The 18,445-nt window shown below is 38.2% G+C and overlaps 1 protein-coding gene and 1 pseudogene across 2 annotated transcripts; one reads left to right on the forward strand and one right to left on the reverse strand.

Moving 5' to 3' along the window:
• Positions 1–213: 213 nt before the first annotated feature.
• LOC143604151 (putative 1-phosphatidylinositol-3-phosphate 5-kinase FAB1C) lies at positions 214–11,237 on the forward strand (annotated as a pseudogene). Its single transcript, XR_013148231.1, has 11 exons — positions 214–591; positions 1,156–1,895; positions 2,008–2,161; positions 2,274–2,618; positions 2,751–3,223; positions 3,670–4,001; positions 4,092–4,380; positions 4,476–4,622; positions 8,988–10,023; positions 10,120–10,377; positions 10,983–11,237. The product of XR_013148231.1 is annotated as a putative 1-phosphatidylinositol-3-phosphate 5-kinase FAB1C (transcript).
• Positions 11,238–15,021: 3,784 nt separating this feature from the next.
• On the reverse strand, positions 15,022–17,625 carry LOC143604150 (uncharacterized). The gene is made up of 3 exons (XM_077080719.1): positions 17,575–17,625; positions 17,364–17,439; positions 15,022–15,964 (listed from the first exon to the last, which is right to left on the reverse strand). Exons 1-3 carry the CDS (start codon positions 17,611–17,613, stop codon positions 15,045–15,047), a joined length of 1,035 nt encoding a protein of 344 aa, XP_076936834.1. The 5' UTR covers positions 17,614–17,625; the 3' UTR covers positions 15,022–15,044.
• Positions 17,626–18,445: the final 820 nt, after the last annotated feature.

The following is an 18,445-nucleotide window of genomic DNA, read 5'->3' on the forward strand; positions in this document are numbered from 1 at the left end:
TCTAGGGTTGGTACTTTAGGGTTTTGTATAATAATTTGTGTTGTATGTGTGTATATAATATTTATGATTTAAAGGAGACTTTTTTGTTCCTTAAATCATTTATTTTTTTAGTTTATTGACATAGGAAATTAATAATATAGGATATTATTATTATTATTATTATTATTATTATTATTATTATTATAACAAGAATTGGGTGAGTTTTAATATCTGATGATAAAGTTTGTAACTTTAATTTATTGGGGAACAAGTGATGCAAATTCTATGTCTGGTGAAGTCAACATGGATAATGTTGGTCAACTTATATGTTGTGAATGTGGAGTGAGAGTTTCGGAGTCTTGCGGTTGTCGGAAGTGTAGCCGGTTGTTTTGCGAGAGCTGTGTGCGAGGACACGGTTTGTTTGTTGTTGTTGATGATAAAGGCTTGGTGTCGGATCGTGCAAGTTTTGTGGTGGGTTGAGGTTAAGCAGAAGTTTGGGGGCAAGTTTAGTCATAAGATACATCCTTGTGATTCACCGTCATCAGATTATTCGAGTGAGAGATTTGACGGATCATCTCTTGAAGCAGTGTCCGTTTGTTGCTCCACGAGCAGGTACTTTTTTTTTGTGTGTATATTTGAATCAAATGATTTTGAATTTTTGATGCTCAAATTTTTATGTTAATTTTATTTTTTTGTTGATTTTGATATTTTTTTGATTTGTTTTATTGTTTAATTATTTTATGTGTATTATGATTGGATCATGGTTTCTAAGTTTCTAACTATTAACAGTTTGATGGTATTATGTAATTAATCATGAATATTATAAGTCATTGAAAAAACATATGTAACTCCTGAACTACTTCTTTAGATAGAGGTGGGCAAATAAACCGGTTAACCGAACCGAAACCGAACCGGTTGGAAGCGGTTATGCAGAAACCGGTTTGGAACCGATTGAAATCGTAGGCTCGGAACCGGTTTGTAATTTTCTCCACCAAAACCGGTTAACCGAACCAAAACCGGGCCAAAACCGATCAAAATCTGAACCGAAACCGATCGTAAACCAGTCAAGAAACTGGTTTCAACACGAACAGAAACCGATCATAAACGCGTTTTGACTTTTGTTGATCAACTTATTAACAACTAATTATTTGATTACGTTATTCTGCTTGATGGCAGGAGTGACGAAGACGAAGGAGAATATTCTTCGAAAAACATCATCAGCCCGTATAATCTTGACACCTCAGACGTTGATTCCGGTAGTGCCAACACTAGACATGAATTTCACAATTTAACATCTGCTGGTTCGAGCCCATCAGACGCCCATGTAGGCCCACTTTACTTCCACTAGACTTAGCTATTCTGTACAGCCCGATGACCAGGGAACTCCTAGGCCTATAACCGATGGTCGTATTGACCACAAACCGTTGGTGACTGTTTTAGAAAGCCACCAAAGCGGACCCAAGAACCTGATAATAGAACCACTAGTGATGATTCACCAACATTTAGGGACCATACGAGCCGTTAGATTTTGAAAACAACGGTCTTATTTGGTATCTCTGCCATTACACAATGAAGAAGCCGGTTTCTTCTCGTATGCTGACGATGATGATGAAATGGGACCCGTGGGTGATGTTTTTTCATCTAGTGATACGCTTATGAGTGTTCTTTCAGAAAGCGACAAAAGTTTCGAGCTTAAAAAGCCTCTGGAAAATGTAGTTCAGGGTCATTTTAGGGCTCTTGTATCTCAACTATTGCAATCTGCATACGTGGCGGCAGATGATTGGCTTGATGTTATTACGTCTTTAGCATGGCAAGCTGCTAACTTTGTGAAACCGGATACTAGCAGAGGGTGGCAGCATGGATCCTGGTGATTATGTGAAGATTAAATGTATAGCTTCGGGAAGCCCAAATGAAAGGTACCGAGTTACCGACAAAATAATATTCTTGAAGTTTGATTCCTTCTTCAAATAAAAATATGACATGGCGATTAAACTTTTCTTCTGTTTTTCTTTCTATCGTTCTATGCAGCATGTTTGTTAAAGGAGTAGTTTGTACGAAAAATATAAAACACAAACGCATGACTTCCCAGTACAAGAACCCTAGATTGCTTATATTAGGCGGGGCCCTCGAGTATCAACGGGCTCAAAATCAGCTAGCTTCTATGGAGACGCTACTGCAGCAGGTTATTTTTGCTTATATTCTCTGTATTTCATGAAAATCACAATATTTCATTGTTAAATTTTTTCAAAGTTTGAAGAAAGTAACTTTAGTTAATGAACTTAATGCTAAAACAGGAAATTGATCATTTGAAGATGATTGTTTCAAAAATAGGGGCGCGTTGTCCAAACGCGCTACTGGTAGAAAAGAGTGTATCTCCGTATGCACAAGAGTATCTTTTAGCCAAAGAGATCTCATTGGTTTCAAATGTCAAACGGCCTTTACTGGAGCGTATTGCCAGGTGTACAGGCACTTCTATAACTCCATCTATGGATAAGATCACCACCACGCGTTTGGGCCAATGCGAGCTATTTCGACTGGAAAAGTTCACCGAACACCATGAAGCCGCCACTCAGTTCACCAAGAAACCATCCAAGACATTGATGTTTTTCGATAGTTGCCCCAGGCGGTTAGGTTGCACGGTAAAATTGTCAACTCTCCAAACGACCGTTTTCACAAATATTAAAGTTAACCCCAAATCAACCCATTCAATAGTAACATTCACTTTTTCTTGATTTTGACCATTATCTTTTTTTTTTTTTTTGGTTTTGTAGGTCTTGCTAAAAGGGTCATGCCATGAGAAACTAAAGAAAGTCAAACATGTTGTTCAGTATGCCGGTCTTTGCTGCTTATCATTTATCACTAGAGACATCTTTCCTGGCAGACGAGGGTGCTACTTTACCTAAATTGATGATAACGCCCTCGGAAATCACCGACCTCCCCAAGCCTGATGACCATGATGTTGCGGTTGATGATATGACAATGAATGGAGCTGTTGTATCTACCGCTGCTGTCTTCGAAGCAACAACGTCATGTGAATCAACCGAAAGAACTGAAGTAACCTGACGACTCAAATGAATATTATTCAGCAACGGATAATAATAATCAGAGCATTTTAGTTTCGTTTTCTAACCGATGTGTGTTAAATGGTAACGTATGTGAAAGATCGAGACTTCTGCGTATAAAGTTCTATGGATGCTTTGATAAACCACTCGGGAGGTACCTCCAAGATGATCTTTTTGATCAGGTAACATTAATAAATATAAGTTATATGTGTCAATTGCATGTAATGTTGAACCTTTACCCTTCAAGATCTTGAGTATCATGCATGTATAAACAAAAAGATTGAACCTTTACCCTTCAAGATTATCGTTTCGATCAGGTAAAAGTTTGACAGTTTCTTTCTTTCTTTCTTTCTGTCCTTTTTTTTTTTACCTAAACTACGTCTCTTAACAAAAAAAATCGAACCTTTACCCTTCAAGATTACCATTTTTTATTAGGTAACAAATAATACAATTTTTTTTTGCCTTAACTGCACTTATTAACAAAAAAATTTGAGATTGAACCTTGACCTTCTAGATGATCATTATATTAGGTATAGTTAATATTAATGATATCCTTATCCTTTTGTTAATAATAATATTAATTGTTCTATCACTTTCCGGTTGGATTTGATTCGGGTTTTTCATTCAGACATCATCATGTCGATCTTGCAACAAGCCAGCTGAAGCCCATGTGATATGCTATACTCACCCACAGGGGAACTTAACAATTAATGTTAAACGGCTTCCATCCCTGAACCCACCCGGGGAGAAAGATGGAAAGATATGGATGTGGCACAGGTGTCTCAGATGTCCACCTGTAAACGGGGTCCCACCCGCAACCCCTGGGGTGGTTATGTCTAATGCTGCATGGGGTCTTTCTTTCGGGAAATTTTTGGAACTTAGTTTTTCAAATCACGCAACTGCTAATCGCATCGCGGGCTGCGGTCATTCTCTGCAAAGAGACTGCCTTCGTTTCTACGGGTAAAAGCGTCTTTTAACATTATATGTACATATGCATGTGTTTATGACTTTATGCATGTGATTAACTTAACTTGCGTTTGACATATACAGCTTGGGTGATATGGTTGTGTTTTTCCGGTATTCTCCAATTGATATTCTTTCCGTTAGTTTGCCACCATCCGTACTACAGTTCGGTGGCCATGTTCAACAGGATTGGTTAAAGAAAGAAGTAGTAGAGATTTTGAGCAAGACAAAAGTGTTGTACAATGAGATATCTGATTTATTACACGAGACTGGACAGAACGGTATTTCTGGTATTGGTAAAGATGATACAAGTGAGTTAAGTAAACAAATCGAGGAGTTGAAAAAAGATTTAGTCAAAGAAAGAGATGTATACATGGTAAGTAAAACCGATCTTGAAAAAGTAAAAAAGATTTGTTTTTTTTCTTGTTTTTTGTTTATTAATTACCGCTCGTCTTTTGATTCTTGATATAGGGTCTGCTTAATTCATGTGCTGAAGAATGTGAGACTGAAATCGATATTTTTGAACTTAATCGTTTGAGACATTCCCTCACAATCAGTTTGCATGTTTGGGATCGAAGACTGAAGTCGCTAGATTCTTTATATAATAAGAACTGTAATGTGAGGTCAAACACTGTTGGTGCATAATGTCAGTAGTTCATAGTCTAGTGTCTGTAATCGAGTCTGTAATGTTTAATTATGTTTTGTATGTTTAAGCGAAGTTACTGACAAGTTCGCTTAACAGGCGAACTTGTTAATCATAACTCTCTGTACCCTAGTCTAGGGTACTCTAGACAAGTTCGCTTAACAGGCGAAGGAGGAAAGTGATTATCATTGAGAGTACCCTAGTCTAGGGTACCCTAGTCTAGGCGAACTTGTTAATCATAACTCTCTGTACCCTAGACTATGATTATCATTGAGAGTACCCTAGACTATCATTGAGAGTACCCTAGACAAGTTCGCGAAGAGGTTCTGAGCGAAGGAGGAAAGTGATTATCATAACTTCGCTTGACTAACAAGTTCGCCTGTTAAGCGAACTTGTCAGTAACTTCGCTTAAACATACAAAACATAATTAAACATTACAGACTCGATTACAGACACTAGACTATGAACTACTGACATTATGCACCAACAGACTCCCCCTTGGCAGTAGCTTCATATCTTGATCTTTAAGCACTTGTCTTGTAATCTTCAACCTTGTATCTTCACGCATGCACTCCTTCTCTAACACAAACTGACACAACTCTTTGATACTTCCTCGCTTCGTCCTTCAAAGCAGGAATATAAAAGATTTTCTTCTCATTGAGCACCTGCAGATCAGCTTGCGATAAGTTTACCAAATGCATCGGATCGTAAACTCTTAGGAGCTCTTGTTCATCCTCGTCTTCCATCACTGCCTCTGCTGTCTCACAATCCACAAACCACCACTTTAGGTCTTTAAGCACATCCTTGGGCATAAGCTTCATCGGTACTTCTTTCAAACACCGGATCGGTTTATACTTCATGACCATCCAAGGTTTTCCATCAGCTCTCAAACCTCTATCCTTGTCTTCAACAAGTTTTCTCTTCTGCGGTTTCAACAGCTCAAACTTCTTCTCTTTTATACTCTCTCTCCATACAATTTTCCAAATAACTCTAGCCATATTATCGTCACTCCGATTGATTAACCCCAATCTGGCTAAGTCTTTCACTTCACATTCCGGCAGTGTATTCAACGACCTTAACATTCTTTTAAAATACTGAACGCCGTCATACCGTTTAATCACAAAGAGCTTCAACTGCTCATCATAGATCCAGCAAATAATCCCTTTCTTCGCTTCAGCATAGCCTTTAATATTGTAACTCTTCTTAAACATTGTAGGGACCGCCGGTTTCTTCGATTTGACGAACCACTGAGCATAGCCTTCCTTCCACCTAGGCTGCTCTTCCCATTCAGTCTCATCGATTACTGTCTCATTACCCATATCTGCTCTCTCCACACCTGGAATGTCATGCTCCACATTCTCTTCAACAGCTTCTTCAATCACAATCTGAGCACCAATCTTTTCAATCTCTTCGACTGGCAATACATCATCATCAAACAACACATCATCACTAAACATATCATCATCTAATTCTTTCAAAGCATCAATCACATCATCTCCCATTTCTTCATCATCAACCATCACCACTTCATCACCACCAGAACTGCCAGCCGCACCTGCAGATTCCCCCTGAGCCGTGGAAGTCCCAAGAGCTTGAGTAGTTCTTGGCAACTCACCACCTGCACCTTTCGATGCATTGGGATCATCGTCTCTATCATTTCTCTTCTTTGTCCTTAACTCGTCGCCTTTACAGCCTGTCTCCCCCTGAGATGCCAATAACTCCTTCATAGCATCTATAATTCTCCCATGTTCAACCAGGAGGGACGACTGTAGTTGATTTTCTGCTACTAGGCGTTGAATAGCCTGGGTCTGGACAAGATTCACCCTTGATTGTTCTGCCACGACCCGCTCAAGTGCAGCTATTCTCTCCGAGTCTGAGAGGGTTGCATTGAAATCAAACCTCATGTGAGATGTGTCTTGAGTATACTCAGCAGGGATTTCGAATGAAACCGGGACATCAGAAGCAGCTGTGGACGTAACCGCAGGTGGTATCGTGACCGACAACCCTGCAGTTGCAACGACTGTGGACTCTACAAATTGTGCAACAACCTCCGACGGAGTAAGCGTTGGAGGCGGCAACGATACGATATCTGGAGTCGTCAGCTGGAGTGTGATAGACGGGAGGCCAACATATGATGTTGTAGCCACCACGGGTACATCGGTGGCGCTTAAACTTGTGACCTGTAGTGATGTAAGAACAATCGACATACCTGACAGTGCGGGCGGAGCGAAACGTACAACTCTTGAAGTCTCTCCAGCTCCCATACCTGCACCTGTCCTTTCCCGTCTTGAACGTCTAATCAACTTGTGAATATCCTCTTCTTCTTCTGACTCACTATCATCAGCTGTCCTCTTTCTCTTTCCAAACGTCTTCTCTTGAGTCACCAACATCCTTCTCGCCTCATCCATAACATCATCAAGATCTGAGTCAGCCACCGTCGTAGCTGCTCTAGTAATACGCACAGTCGAGACACGTTCAACTGGGATCTGAACGTTCTCCTCTGGATCCACCCGATCCATATCGAAGAATCCTTGACCTCCGAATTCTGCATCAAGGTCCACTTCCTCCTCCGGTGACACAACTACTCTGCCAAGTAGCAGAAAATCAAGGCTGTAAAGGCTATTCAACGCCTAGTAGCAGAAAATCAACTACAGTCGTCCCTCCTGGTTGAACATGGGAGAATTATAGATGCTATGAAGGAGTTATTGGCATCTCAGGGGGAGACAGGCTGTAAAGGCGACGAGTTAAGGACAAAGAAGAGAAATGATAGAGACGATGATCCCAATGCATCGAAAGGTGCAGGTGGTGAGTTGCCAAGAACTACTCAAGCTCTTGGGACTTCCACGGCTCAGGGGGAATCTGCAGGTGCGGCTGGCAGTTCTGGTGGTGATGAAGTGGTGATGGTTGATGATGAAGAAATGGGAGATGATGTGATTGATGCTTTGAAAGAATTAGATGATGATATGTTTAGTGATGATGTGTTGTTTGATGATGATGTATTGCCAGTCGAAGAGATTGAAAAGATTGGTGCTCAGATTGTGATTGAAGAAGCTGTTGAAGAGAATGTGGAGCATGACATTCCAGGTGTGGAGAGAGCAGATATGGGTAATGAGACAGTAATCGATGAGACTGAATGGGAAGAGCAGCCTAGGTGGAAGGAAGGCTTTGCTCAGTGGTTCGTCAAAACGAAGAAACCGGCGGTCCCTACAATGTTTAAGAAGAGTTACAATATTAAAGGCTATGCTGAAGCGAAGAAAGGGATTATTTGCTGGATCTATGATGAGCAGTTGAAGCTCTTTGTGATTAAACGGTATGACGGCGTTCAGTATTTTAAAAGAATGTTAAGGTCGTTGAATACACTGCCGGAATGTGAAGTGAAAGACTTAGCCAGATTGGGGTTAATCAATCGGAGTGACGATAATATGGCTAGAGTTATTTGGAAAATTGTATGGAGAGAGAGTATAAAAGAGAAGAAGTTTGAGCTGTTGAAACCGCAGAAGGGAAAACTTGTTGAAGACAAGGATAGAGGTTTGAGAGCTGATGGAAAACCTTGGATGGTCATGAAGTATAAACCGATCCGGTGTTTGAAAGAAGTACCGATGAAGCTTATGCCCAAGGATGTGCTTAAAGACCTAAAGTGGTGGTTTGTGGATTGTGAGACAGCAGAGGCAGTGATGGAAGACGAGGATGAACAAGAGCTCCTAAGAGTTTACGATCCGATGCATTTGGTAAACTTATCGCAAGCTGATCTGCAGGTGCTCAATGAGATGAAAATCTTTTATATTCCTGCTTGGAAGGACGAAGCGAGGAAGTATCAAAGAGTTGTGTTAGAGAAGGAGTGCATGCGTGAAGATACAAGGTTGAAGATTACAAGACAAGTGCTTAAAGATCAAGATATGAAGCTACTGCCAAGGGGGGAGTCTGTTGGTGCATAATGTCAGTAGTTCATAGTCTAGTGTCTGTAATCGAGTCTGTAATGTTTAATTATGTTTTGTATGTTTAAGCGAAGTTACTGACAAGTTTGCTTAACAGGCGAACTTGTTAGTCAAGCGAAGTTATGGACAACTTCGCCTGAACATGCCAGGCGAAGTTGTCGTGTATTTATATACCTAGGTTACGGCTTGGTTTTGTAGTTAGGTTCCAGTTAGTTGTTCGTTTCAGTAGTTTATCAAGTTCATTGTAACGTGAGGACGAGAGTCTGTAATAGTGATATCGTATCACGTGTTTGAGTTATTATATAACGTATGTTCGTTTCGTGTGATTCGTGTTCTATACTCGTAACGATCTACGCAGGGATTCCGCACCTGAATTGATCGAGATATCTCGTGCGATCCGTCCAGGGAACCTACAAACACCAAAGAAGTTATTCGGCAATTGAAGATACCGTTGACCATAGTCGTGCAGCCGTTGACCCAGAATTTAATCAAGTTGACCAAAGTGAAGAAACCGGTGATAGTCAAATTGAAGGGAATGCATCATTATTATCTGACAAGATTGACTCTGCATGGACCGGACCGTTGACCCGACTGGGGAATCCACGTTATCGGAGGTTGACTTCCACACCTGCTCGGGTCTATTCCTTTGATTCTGCTATGGCTCTTCAAGAAAGAATGAAGGACGAAGAATCGAGAAATCGCACCCACATGGTCGAAGTCAAAGTCAAAGTCAAAGATCCTGTTTGCAGCATACACAGGAGTTACTTACAAGTTCTCCCCAATGCAGATCAGAAACTCGAACTCTTATGGAGTTCAAAACCGCTCTTTTCCCAAACGTCTTTTCTCCCTGACGGGGCCCATTTAATTTGTGGTCAACACGTAGTCATTGCTGTATACGAAAATGAGCCGACAAGCATAATATCATACGCCCTTGCTTCCAAAGAATATGGAGACTGGTTCACTGAAACCGTATCTCAACCAAAACCATTCACTGGCTCCAAAGCTTTCATCTTGGCAATCTTTTGGCTCTAATAATGATTTCGACAATTCATCATCCTCAAGCGGATTGTTATATCCCGAGCCTAAAAGCTCTCATCATTTAACAATTTCTTTTGAGGATGAATCTGGCCCCGGTGGAAAAGTCAAGTTCTCGGTCACTTGTTATTTTGCAAAGCAATTTGATGGTCTTAGGAAGAAATGTTGTCGTAACGAACTCGACTACATGCGTTCTTTGAGCCGATGCAAGAAGTGGGTTGCACAAGGAGGGAAAAGTGGGGCCCAGTTTGCCAAATCTTTAGATGATCGATTTTTAATAAAGGGTGTCACGAAAACCGAGCTAGATTCGTTTGAGGAATTCGCACCACAATATTTCAAATACTTGACCGATTCGCTAAACACCGGGAGCCCAACTTGTCTTGCTAAAATCGTCGGTATTTATCAGGTTGACTTTTTTACCTTTTGACTTTTTAGTCATTTAGTAAAGATTTATTATTATTATTTTTATGTGAATTTGATGATGTATGTTTAATGATGAAAGGTTAATGTGAAGCATTTGAGAGGTGGGAAAGAATCAAAAACAATTGTGATGGTTATGGAGAATTTGTTCTTCAAGAAAAATATTTCTCGGGTTTATGATCTTAAAGGGTCTGCAAGATCGCGCTACAACTCGGATATTAAAGGGACGATGCTCGATATGAACTTATTGGAAGCCTTGTGTACGAACCCCCTCTTTCTCGGAAGCAAAGCTAAGAGAAACCTTGAAAGAGCTGTTTGGAATGACACATCTTTCTTAGCGGTAACGTTTTTCCCCTAATAATCTTATAAAATAAGGCGTATATAGCTAAAAACATTTTAAAAAAAAGTTGAAACGAAAAACTAAAACGATGTAGTATATTACTATATTTTTCCTTTTAAGTTCACACAATTTTATTGAGTTAAGTTTCTTTTTAAAGACCATTTTGCCCCTCATGTAATTGTAATAATTGGATGGAATATATATATATATATATATATATATATATATATATTGGCGGGGGGGGGGGGGGGGGTTTGGTGAGACTGCAACGAAAGTTAAACGTTCTATTTTGGGCTGAAAGGGCTATGGAACCTAAACCGCGAGGGCAAAAAAGCAATTTGCTTTTTAAATAATATTAGATTATTAGTGTTCTTGAAGCTGGTATTTTATTATATACAAATTAAGTTCTAGTCTTTACACAAGATTCACATTATTTGACTTTTCCAAGAAACTCAATACTAGATCAAGAAATCTCATATAAAGAATAAAGTTGAAATCTTTACTAGGCCCGTTTATGCAAACAACTTTATGCTTTAGTAGTTGTATTACATGCATTGAAAGTTGGTACTTTTGATCGATTTAACGTGAATCTTGTGGTTGTGCAGTCAGTTGACGTGATGGATTACTCGTTGTTGGTTGGAGTTGACGACGAGAGTAAAGAATTGGTTCTAGGGATTATTGATTTCATGAGACAATATACATGGGATAAGCAACTCGAAACATGGGTAAAAGCGTCCGGGATTCTTGGTGGGCCCAAGAATGCGTCACCAACGATAATATCTCCGAAACAGTACAAAAGAAGGTTTCGAAAGGCCATGACCAGTTATTTTCTTACTGTACCGGATCAATGGTTGTCGTGAAATGCATGTGTTCGTTTAATCCATTTGATTTGTTAATTTGTATCGCATTTACCAAAATATGTCCCCAGTGACTGGGGTCGAACCTCACACCTCTCGCACAGAGTGGTGTTCGCCTAACTAGTAGGGCTGGATCCTCTAAGCTAGAGGTGCACAAACCGGGTATTCTCAGGAACCGGAACCGGGTATAGTCAACAAAAGTCAAAACTGGGTCCGGGTATAGTCGGGTATTTGACCGGTTCCATCGGGTTTTTTTTTTCGGGTTTCGGGTAGGGTACGACCGGGTTTTGACCGGGTATTGGCGGAACCGGTTCCCACCATGTCCGGTTCAGTTTTGTTTTCGGGTACAGTTTCATAGGGAAATCCAAAACCCGGTCCATACCCACGGGTAGGTTCGGTTCCGTGTAGGAACCGTCGGGTCGGGTCCGAAACCGGTTGTTTTGTGCACCTCTACTCTAAGGAGTTGGTGAAGCGCTACCATTTAAGCTCGCCGCTAATCGTAGTCTATTTTTGTTTTGATTTTTATATAGCAATATGTTACCCATATTAAAGATAAAAAAGATGTTCGTTATTATGGTGATTTTTTTATAATAATAAATTGCCGTGTAAAAAGGTATTAACGCTTTAAAGAGAAAAGGGGGGGGGGGGTGCGTTGCATATGAAGTAGCAACTCAACGAATGTGTATTATTACTTGTATACTTTTCCCCTTATATGACACTTGATCATTCTTCTAGACGAATCTCACACATCTAAATCCAGAATTGATGGACTAGAATATCTGATCCTTACAAAACTCAAAACATCCTATTTTAACCTAGGGTCAAGTTATTCTACAAAGGGAGACAAAAATAAGAAGGATTTATACACACAAAAAAAAAACCCTTCAAAAAAATAAAAAATAAATAAATAAAAAATCATAACTCAAAATTTAACAAAAAACAAAAAATGGTAAAAACACTAAAATGTTTCCACCGTTTTCCTCGTTCTTAAAAAAAACTCGAAAAAGACACAATGTTGAGTGAAAAAGACCATTGTTTCTTTTTGTTTATCATTGTGTTTTGTGTTTATTTTCATAATTGATTGTGTTTTTTTTCCTTGACATTGTGTCTTTCTTTCTTGATATTGTGTTATATTACTCAACATTGTGTTATATTTTGTTCGGCATTGTGTTACATTTTGCGATTTATTGTCTCTTTTTTAGTTATAATTGTGTCTTTTGTTCATTTTCTTCATTGTGTCTTTTCGAAGTTTTTTTTTTAACGAGAATGACGAGGGAAACATTTTTGGTTTTTAAACTTTTTTGTTTTTATTTATATTTTTTGTATGGCCACAAATCCTTCTCGCACTTTTCATTTTTGTCTCCCCTTTGTATTTTAACATTTCCCATTATTATTGTTGTTCCCAACATGTTTTCATGTTTTGAAAATGATCCATAACATTTTAATCGTGACTTTCAAAAAGAACTCATTTTCACTATAACAAATGCAAGAATCGATCATTCATATAATCAATTGAAACCTTTTAGTCTTGAAGCAGCAAACAAAGAGTTGGCTAGGTCGTTGTGGTCTGGTTTAAGTCTGAAGGTAAGACGATAGTTGAAGCTTTGAGACGAGCTGGCAAAGAGTTGAAGACGAGACAACGACATTTTGACTCTGCTCGATGGAAACAGAAATTGATCGTTGTTCTTTTTGTTTTTGTTTTTTTTTCTTATATATGTGTTATATTCAATTAATAAGGTTAATTGGGTTGGGCTTATTCACCATTTTATGAACATGGCCTTTTTTTTATAATCTATATATGAGTGATTTTTTGCTCATTATAATGTTTGATAGTGATTTTTATACTTTTAAGCTTTTATATTTATAAAAATAATATTCATTGCTAAAAATATTAATTAAATTTTCATAATCAATGGATTCGAATGCTCTTTTAAAATGATACTGGGTTTGCATACCGAAAAATAACGAATTCGATCGTTAATTCAATAATACAGGCTATATATAAATTCGAAAAAAATACGGGATGGTGTGTACATCGTGGCTCCGCCACTGACTATTCGATTGGACACCATTAAATACTGCACGAGACATTTAGCTATCATTACTCATCAGACAAAAGCTTTGAAACCATACATGGAGTATTAAAGAATTTTTTATTTTTTTGTTCATAAATAAACCAAATTTTCCAAAACACAAACAATTATCTTCGTCTTTTTTTTTAACAACAAATTTCATTAAAAAAGCAACGTGGAGCATGGTTAGCAAGGAGTTAGAGTGAGGCCTATAAATCGGGTTTTCCTAATACTTGGTCTCGCGTATGGAACCGGGTTCAGGTATGAACGGGTACTGGAAAATCGGGTATTGGCCATACTCGGGTCGAGTTATTGTCTCTAAAAACCATACCCTATGCACCGGGTTCGGGTCGGGTATGGAACTGGGTATTCTAAAACAGGGTATTTGAATACCCTATTTCCGGGTTTTGAAAAACCTTACTTTTGGTTTTTTCCGGGTATTTTTCGGGTATAGATTGGATTTTCAAGGCGTTGCCCTTTTTTAGAGTATTTTTCATGTATTTTTTGAGTATTTCGGGTATAAATAAGGAAATTGAAAAACCCGGTTCCGGTTTCAGGTATTACTGGTTACAAACCAGTTCCGGTTACGGATTTTGGTACTATAATGAATACCCTTCCGTACCCTACGGGTAGGGTCGGTACGGGTTCGGATGGTAAAACCCGGGTATAAAAAAAACCCGTTCCGGGTTTAGGTTTTTTGTGCACCTCTAAGTTATACGCCTTCCCAAAAAACCCAAAGGCTATGAAGGCATCCAAAGAAAACCCCAAAGATTTAAAACCATTCACCAATTTAGAAATTAGAAGTCAGAATTTCTTTGTTTAAGAAGATGGCTTCATTCATCGCATTTCAAATACACCAACACGTCATCATATTGATATATTTGTTTCACCACAAGTAGCTCGCACATTATTTTTCTTGAGTTAGTATGCATGGCCAATGTACTCAATAGCAATTAGTAGTAATAGCGATCAAACAGTCCTTTAGAACTCATCATGTCCGGACCAATATAAAATGTGTGTCGATTGTTAATAATACGTCACTTATGGACGGATTGTCCTTCCCAAGGTTTGTCCCACCATCCCAAATGACACAGAGTTGACTTTAATATATTTGTATTGTGGTTACGAAGTCTCACGCCAACGAACATTATCTGTTTTTGAAAAACAAACTTTAAAATAAAAATATTTTTAAAAAAGTTAACACGTAATATCTATATCTGTGTAACACTTTACGCTCCTCCTCTTATTTATGATTAACAAAGAAATATCGATTGAACAATTTCGCTTTGGCCATGCATAATAGTCAATTTCGTTTAAGGGTTTCTGCCACGTCATTGTCACTTTTTTCTTCAATAAAAAACATATGTAATGGATAATGTCTTTTCAATCATTACCACTACAAAATACATACAGACTTTACGGTGAAAACGCACACGTCCTTATAATGCCCCGAGATGGTTTAGCTGTGTAGGAACCTTACCCACCCATATATGCCCTTATAACACCTCATTACACATTACCTTATATAGGCAGCTAGCTTTTGAACCCGTATATTACACAGGATTTGCCAAATAAACTAATAAATAAATGTAACAATTGATGACACTACAAACACAAGAACATCAACCATTATTAAACAAGTCATTTCAACATGGTTAACAAAGAAAAACATCAACAACATCAAACCATTACTTCTTTTACCATACTTAAAAGCCTAAATCTTTTCCACTTTTGCCCCTCACATGATAGCACAAGTGCTTGTGTTCTCATCACTCATCATGTTCACATCACCACCGCCGCCACCCGTGTAGTAGTAGCCGTCGTTAGGGTGCTTAGCGTAGTAGTAGCCGTCGTTAGGGTGGTCATAGTAAGGGTAAGGCTCGGGGTTGTAGTGGTAGTTGTAGTAGTAGTAGCCAGTGGTTGGTGGCATGATAGGAGGCCTTTGATACATTGATTGCCGGTTTTGAAGGTTCATCATTAATGACGGGGCGACAACCGAGTGGTTGTTGTACTCTTGCTGGTGTTGGTGGTGGTGGTTGAATCCTAAACCACTCATGTTCATCATCATATGTTGACCACCCGAAGCCGGTTCAAACGCTCCAAGATTACCACCAGCACCAACACCAGCACCGACACCAAGACTATTCATTATGGAGGCCAAGTCACTCACACTTTTACCCTCATTCAAATTCTCAAAATTACCCTTTTGCCCTCCCGCGCTTTGACTTTTCTTCGCATTTGCATTGTTGGGTTGACTTTTATTTTTTGAATTTTTTGGTACATTACCCAAACCCGCACCTGCTTCTTGTTTCTGCTTCAAAATCCCTAACTGACTCGCTTTCCCACAAACAAACCTCAAATCCTCATCATCTTCAAACGAATCGTCACCGGCGGTCAAAGGTTGAATCTTTTCCGGTTTTTTCAAAGATTCAAGGCCTTTGATGAATTTTTCTTTCTGGGGTGTGTTTTTCTTGTCATCTTTTTTACAAATTCCTTTCGGATTTTGCTGATTTTGACTTTGACTTTGGTTTGACTTGTTTGACCAAATTTCAGCATGTTTACCAGCTTTCACAAGCTTCTTTAACAAAACTGCAGGGTCTACACTTCCTGAAACTGTTACCTTTTGTAACTCTGCATCTATGTTAACGTGATACACACCTATATATAATATTATAACACAGTTAGTGTATCAAACACATGTATATTATATGATATGTTGACTAGGCCTGTAAAAGAACTGAGCTTTTAGTGAACCGTTCGGCGGGAAGTTCGTTTATATTTGTTCATTTAATAAACCACCGAACACAATTACATGAACAAAAAGTTTGCGTTCATTTTATTAAACGAATGGACATGACCACATGTTTCGTTCGCTCATTTAAGCTCGTGAAGGTAAATTTAGTTCGTTTATGTACGTTTGTTTATGTTCATTTTAGGATAAAACTTTTGATGAATCGTGATCGTCTAATGTTTTATATTTGTTCGTTTGTGTTCATTTAAGCGTGTTCATTTATGTTCCTTTACGTTTGTTCATAAATGCTTGCTTATCTTTTGTTCAATTATCTCCATGTACAGTGGCGAAGCTTGGACTAAGACATCGGGGGGTCCGGACTCAAAATGTATACAAAATTTCACAAACGAAGGGGGCCGTGCTCAAATTTTCAGCCGAAAACGGCTATTTTTACACTATGCATACAAAATTTCGGCTGAAAATGGCTAAATTTTACACTACATATAAAAAATTTCAGGCGAAAAAGGCTAAATTCTACACTACATATAAAAAATTTCGGCCGAAAACGGCTAAATTTACACTATGTATAAAAAATTTCGGACGAAAACGGGTAAATTTACACTAGTGCAGGGGGAGGGGGGGACCCAGGCCCTAAGCAACCTTCGCCATTGTCGATGTATGTTTGTGAACAGTTTGTTTAGATTTTAAATGAACGAACATAAACGACACTAACGTGCTTACTTTTTAAACGATCGAGCATGAACACATATATTTGTCCGATTATGTTCGTGTTTTCGTTTAAAGATAAATGAATGAACGCGAACACGAATATACCCTTGTTTGTGTTCGTTCGGTTCATTTACAGGGCCTATTGAGCATCAAAACAAATCAGCTATCCACAAGAAAAGAACATCAAATTTGTATCTTTTCTTCAAAAGCTCACAAATCCAAAGCAAAACCAAAAAACATGACTTGTACATCATGCATTGAGAGATGTACAACATTGTACTTATTATAGGATTTAGCCTTTTAGCAACATTATCTATGAAAAAGGACTTGAAAAAAGCATTACATCACAAGAACGCCACATTTTGCATAAATTATAAATCTTTTTTCAAAATCCCATTTCACTTTATACTTGAAATAGTAGAATATGTAATAATTATTTAATTAACTTCATTTTCAGAGATAATTAGTACATTATGTATAGAAAATTGTACATTCCTCTAGATTTAATATCTTCAAAAGAAAACCACATTTTGCATAAATTTAACAAATTTATCAAAACCCAAGTTACATTTTTGCTAGCTTAAAAAAAAAACTCACCTTCAATTCTCTGAAGAATTTTCTTGACTTTGTGCTTGCAACCATCACAGTGCAGGTTTACTCTCAAAGTACAAGTCTGCAGATAAAAGTACATAAATAAATAAAATAAATAAATACAAACAATGAAGAACAGTAAATCAAGAATGTGAAGAATATTAAAGGAAAATATATAAAAAAAATAAAAGTTTAAAAAAGATAAAAGTTAGTGAACTTGGATCTTGAGAAGCTTAAAGTCTTCATCTTTAGCCATTTCTTGAGTGGTGTTTTGAGCAAAAAGAAGGAAACAAGACAGAATAATATGTAATGTAGCACTCTGACTGAACACAAGGGTAAAATGGGAAATTCAGAAAAAAGATAAATTTTTTATTGCTGTAATTCTGACTAGTTTTACAAGTTTTATGGAAAAACATAATTCAAGTTTTCTTGGAAGTGAAAGATTTAAAAAAAAGTAACTTTGTTGTGTAATTTTTTAATTGTTAAAAGGTTCTTTTCTGTGTTTCTTGAGCTATGAAATGTTCAAAAGTACTTTAAAAGAATCAAAAGGAAGCACTTGTGGTTATTTTAGTTAAGTACATTTTCCCAAGGTATTATTCTTTATTTGAAACACTTGAGTTATTTTTGTTGTTTATTTATTTATTTATTTTAACGACCAAACAATAAAATCTGACTATCCAGCGAGATCTAATAGCAAAAATCGATCTCATACGTTCAGGTAGCCCACAGTGACGAAGCTTGCACGTGATGGCCGGAGGGGCCAGACTCAAAATTTATTTTTCAAAAAAATTTATAAAAGAGGGGAGTCGGGCTCAATTTTCGGTTAAAAATAGGTAAATTTACACTACATATAAAAAATTCGGGCCAAAAACAGCTAAATTTACACTGCTGCGCAAAAACCGGAGGGGAGGGGGGGGGACCCCTTGCCCTAATGATCCTTCGTCACGGGTAGCTCAAGCCTATCATTTCTTGTTTCGAGGAAAACCCGCTGCCCAAAGACCCATTGAGTTAAAATATCAAACTTAAGACCTTGTGGCATCTATCACAATCCCCCCCCAATGTCAGTTAAGTTAAAGTTTATTGCCGGA

This window comes from Bidens hawaiensis, unplaced genomic scaffold (genome assembly GCF_021521415.1).
Source record: "Bidens hawaiensis isolate Kalapana, Puna unplaced genomic scaffold, B.hawaiensis_p1.1 tig00064036_1, whole genome shotgun sequence".
Classification (NCBI taxonomy): Eukaryota; Viridiplantae; Streptophyta; class Magnoliopsida; order Asterales; family Asteraceae; genus Bidens; species Bidens hawaiensis.

Bases quoted from the DNA above. Each gene is read 5' to 3' on its own strand.
- LOC143604150 (XM_077080719.1), bottom strand. From the start codon at position 17,613: ATGGCTAAAGATGAAGACTTTAAGCTTCTCAAGATCCAA. The intron at 17,440-17,574 runs GTTCACTAACTT...TTTTATCTGCAG, and splicing joins TTAAGCTTCTCAAGATCCAA to ACTTGTACTTTGAGAGTAAA. The intron at 15,965-17,363 runs GTGAGTTTTTTT...TATTATATATAG, and splicing joins AATTCTTCAGAGAATTGAAG to GTGTGTATCACGTTAACATA.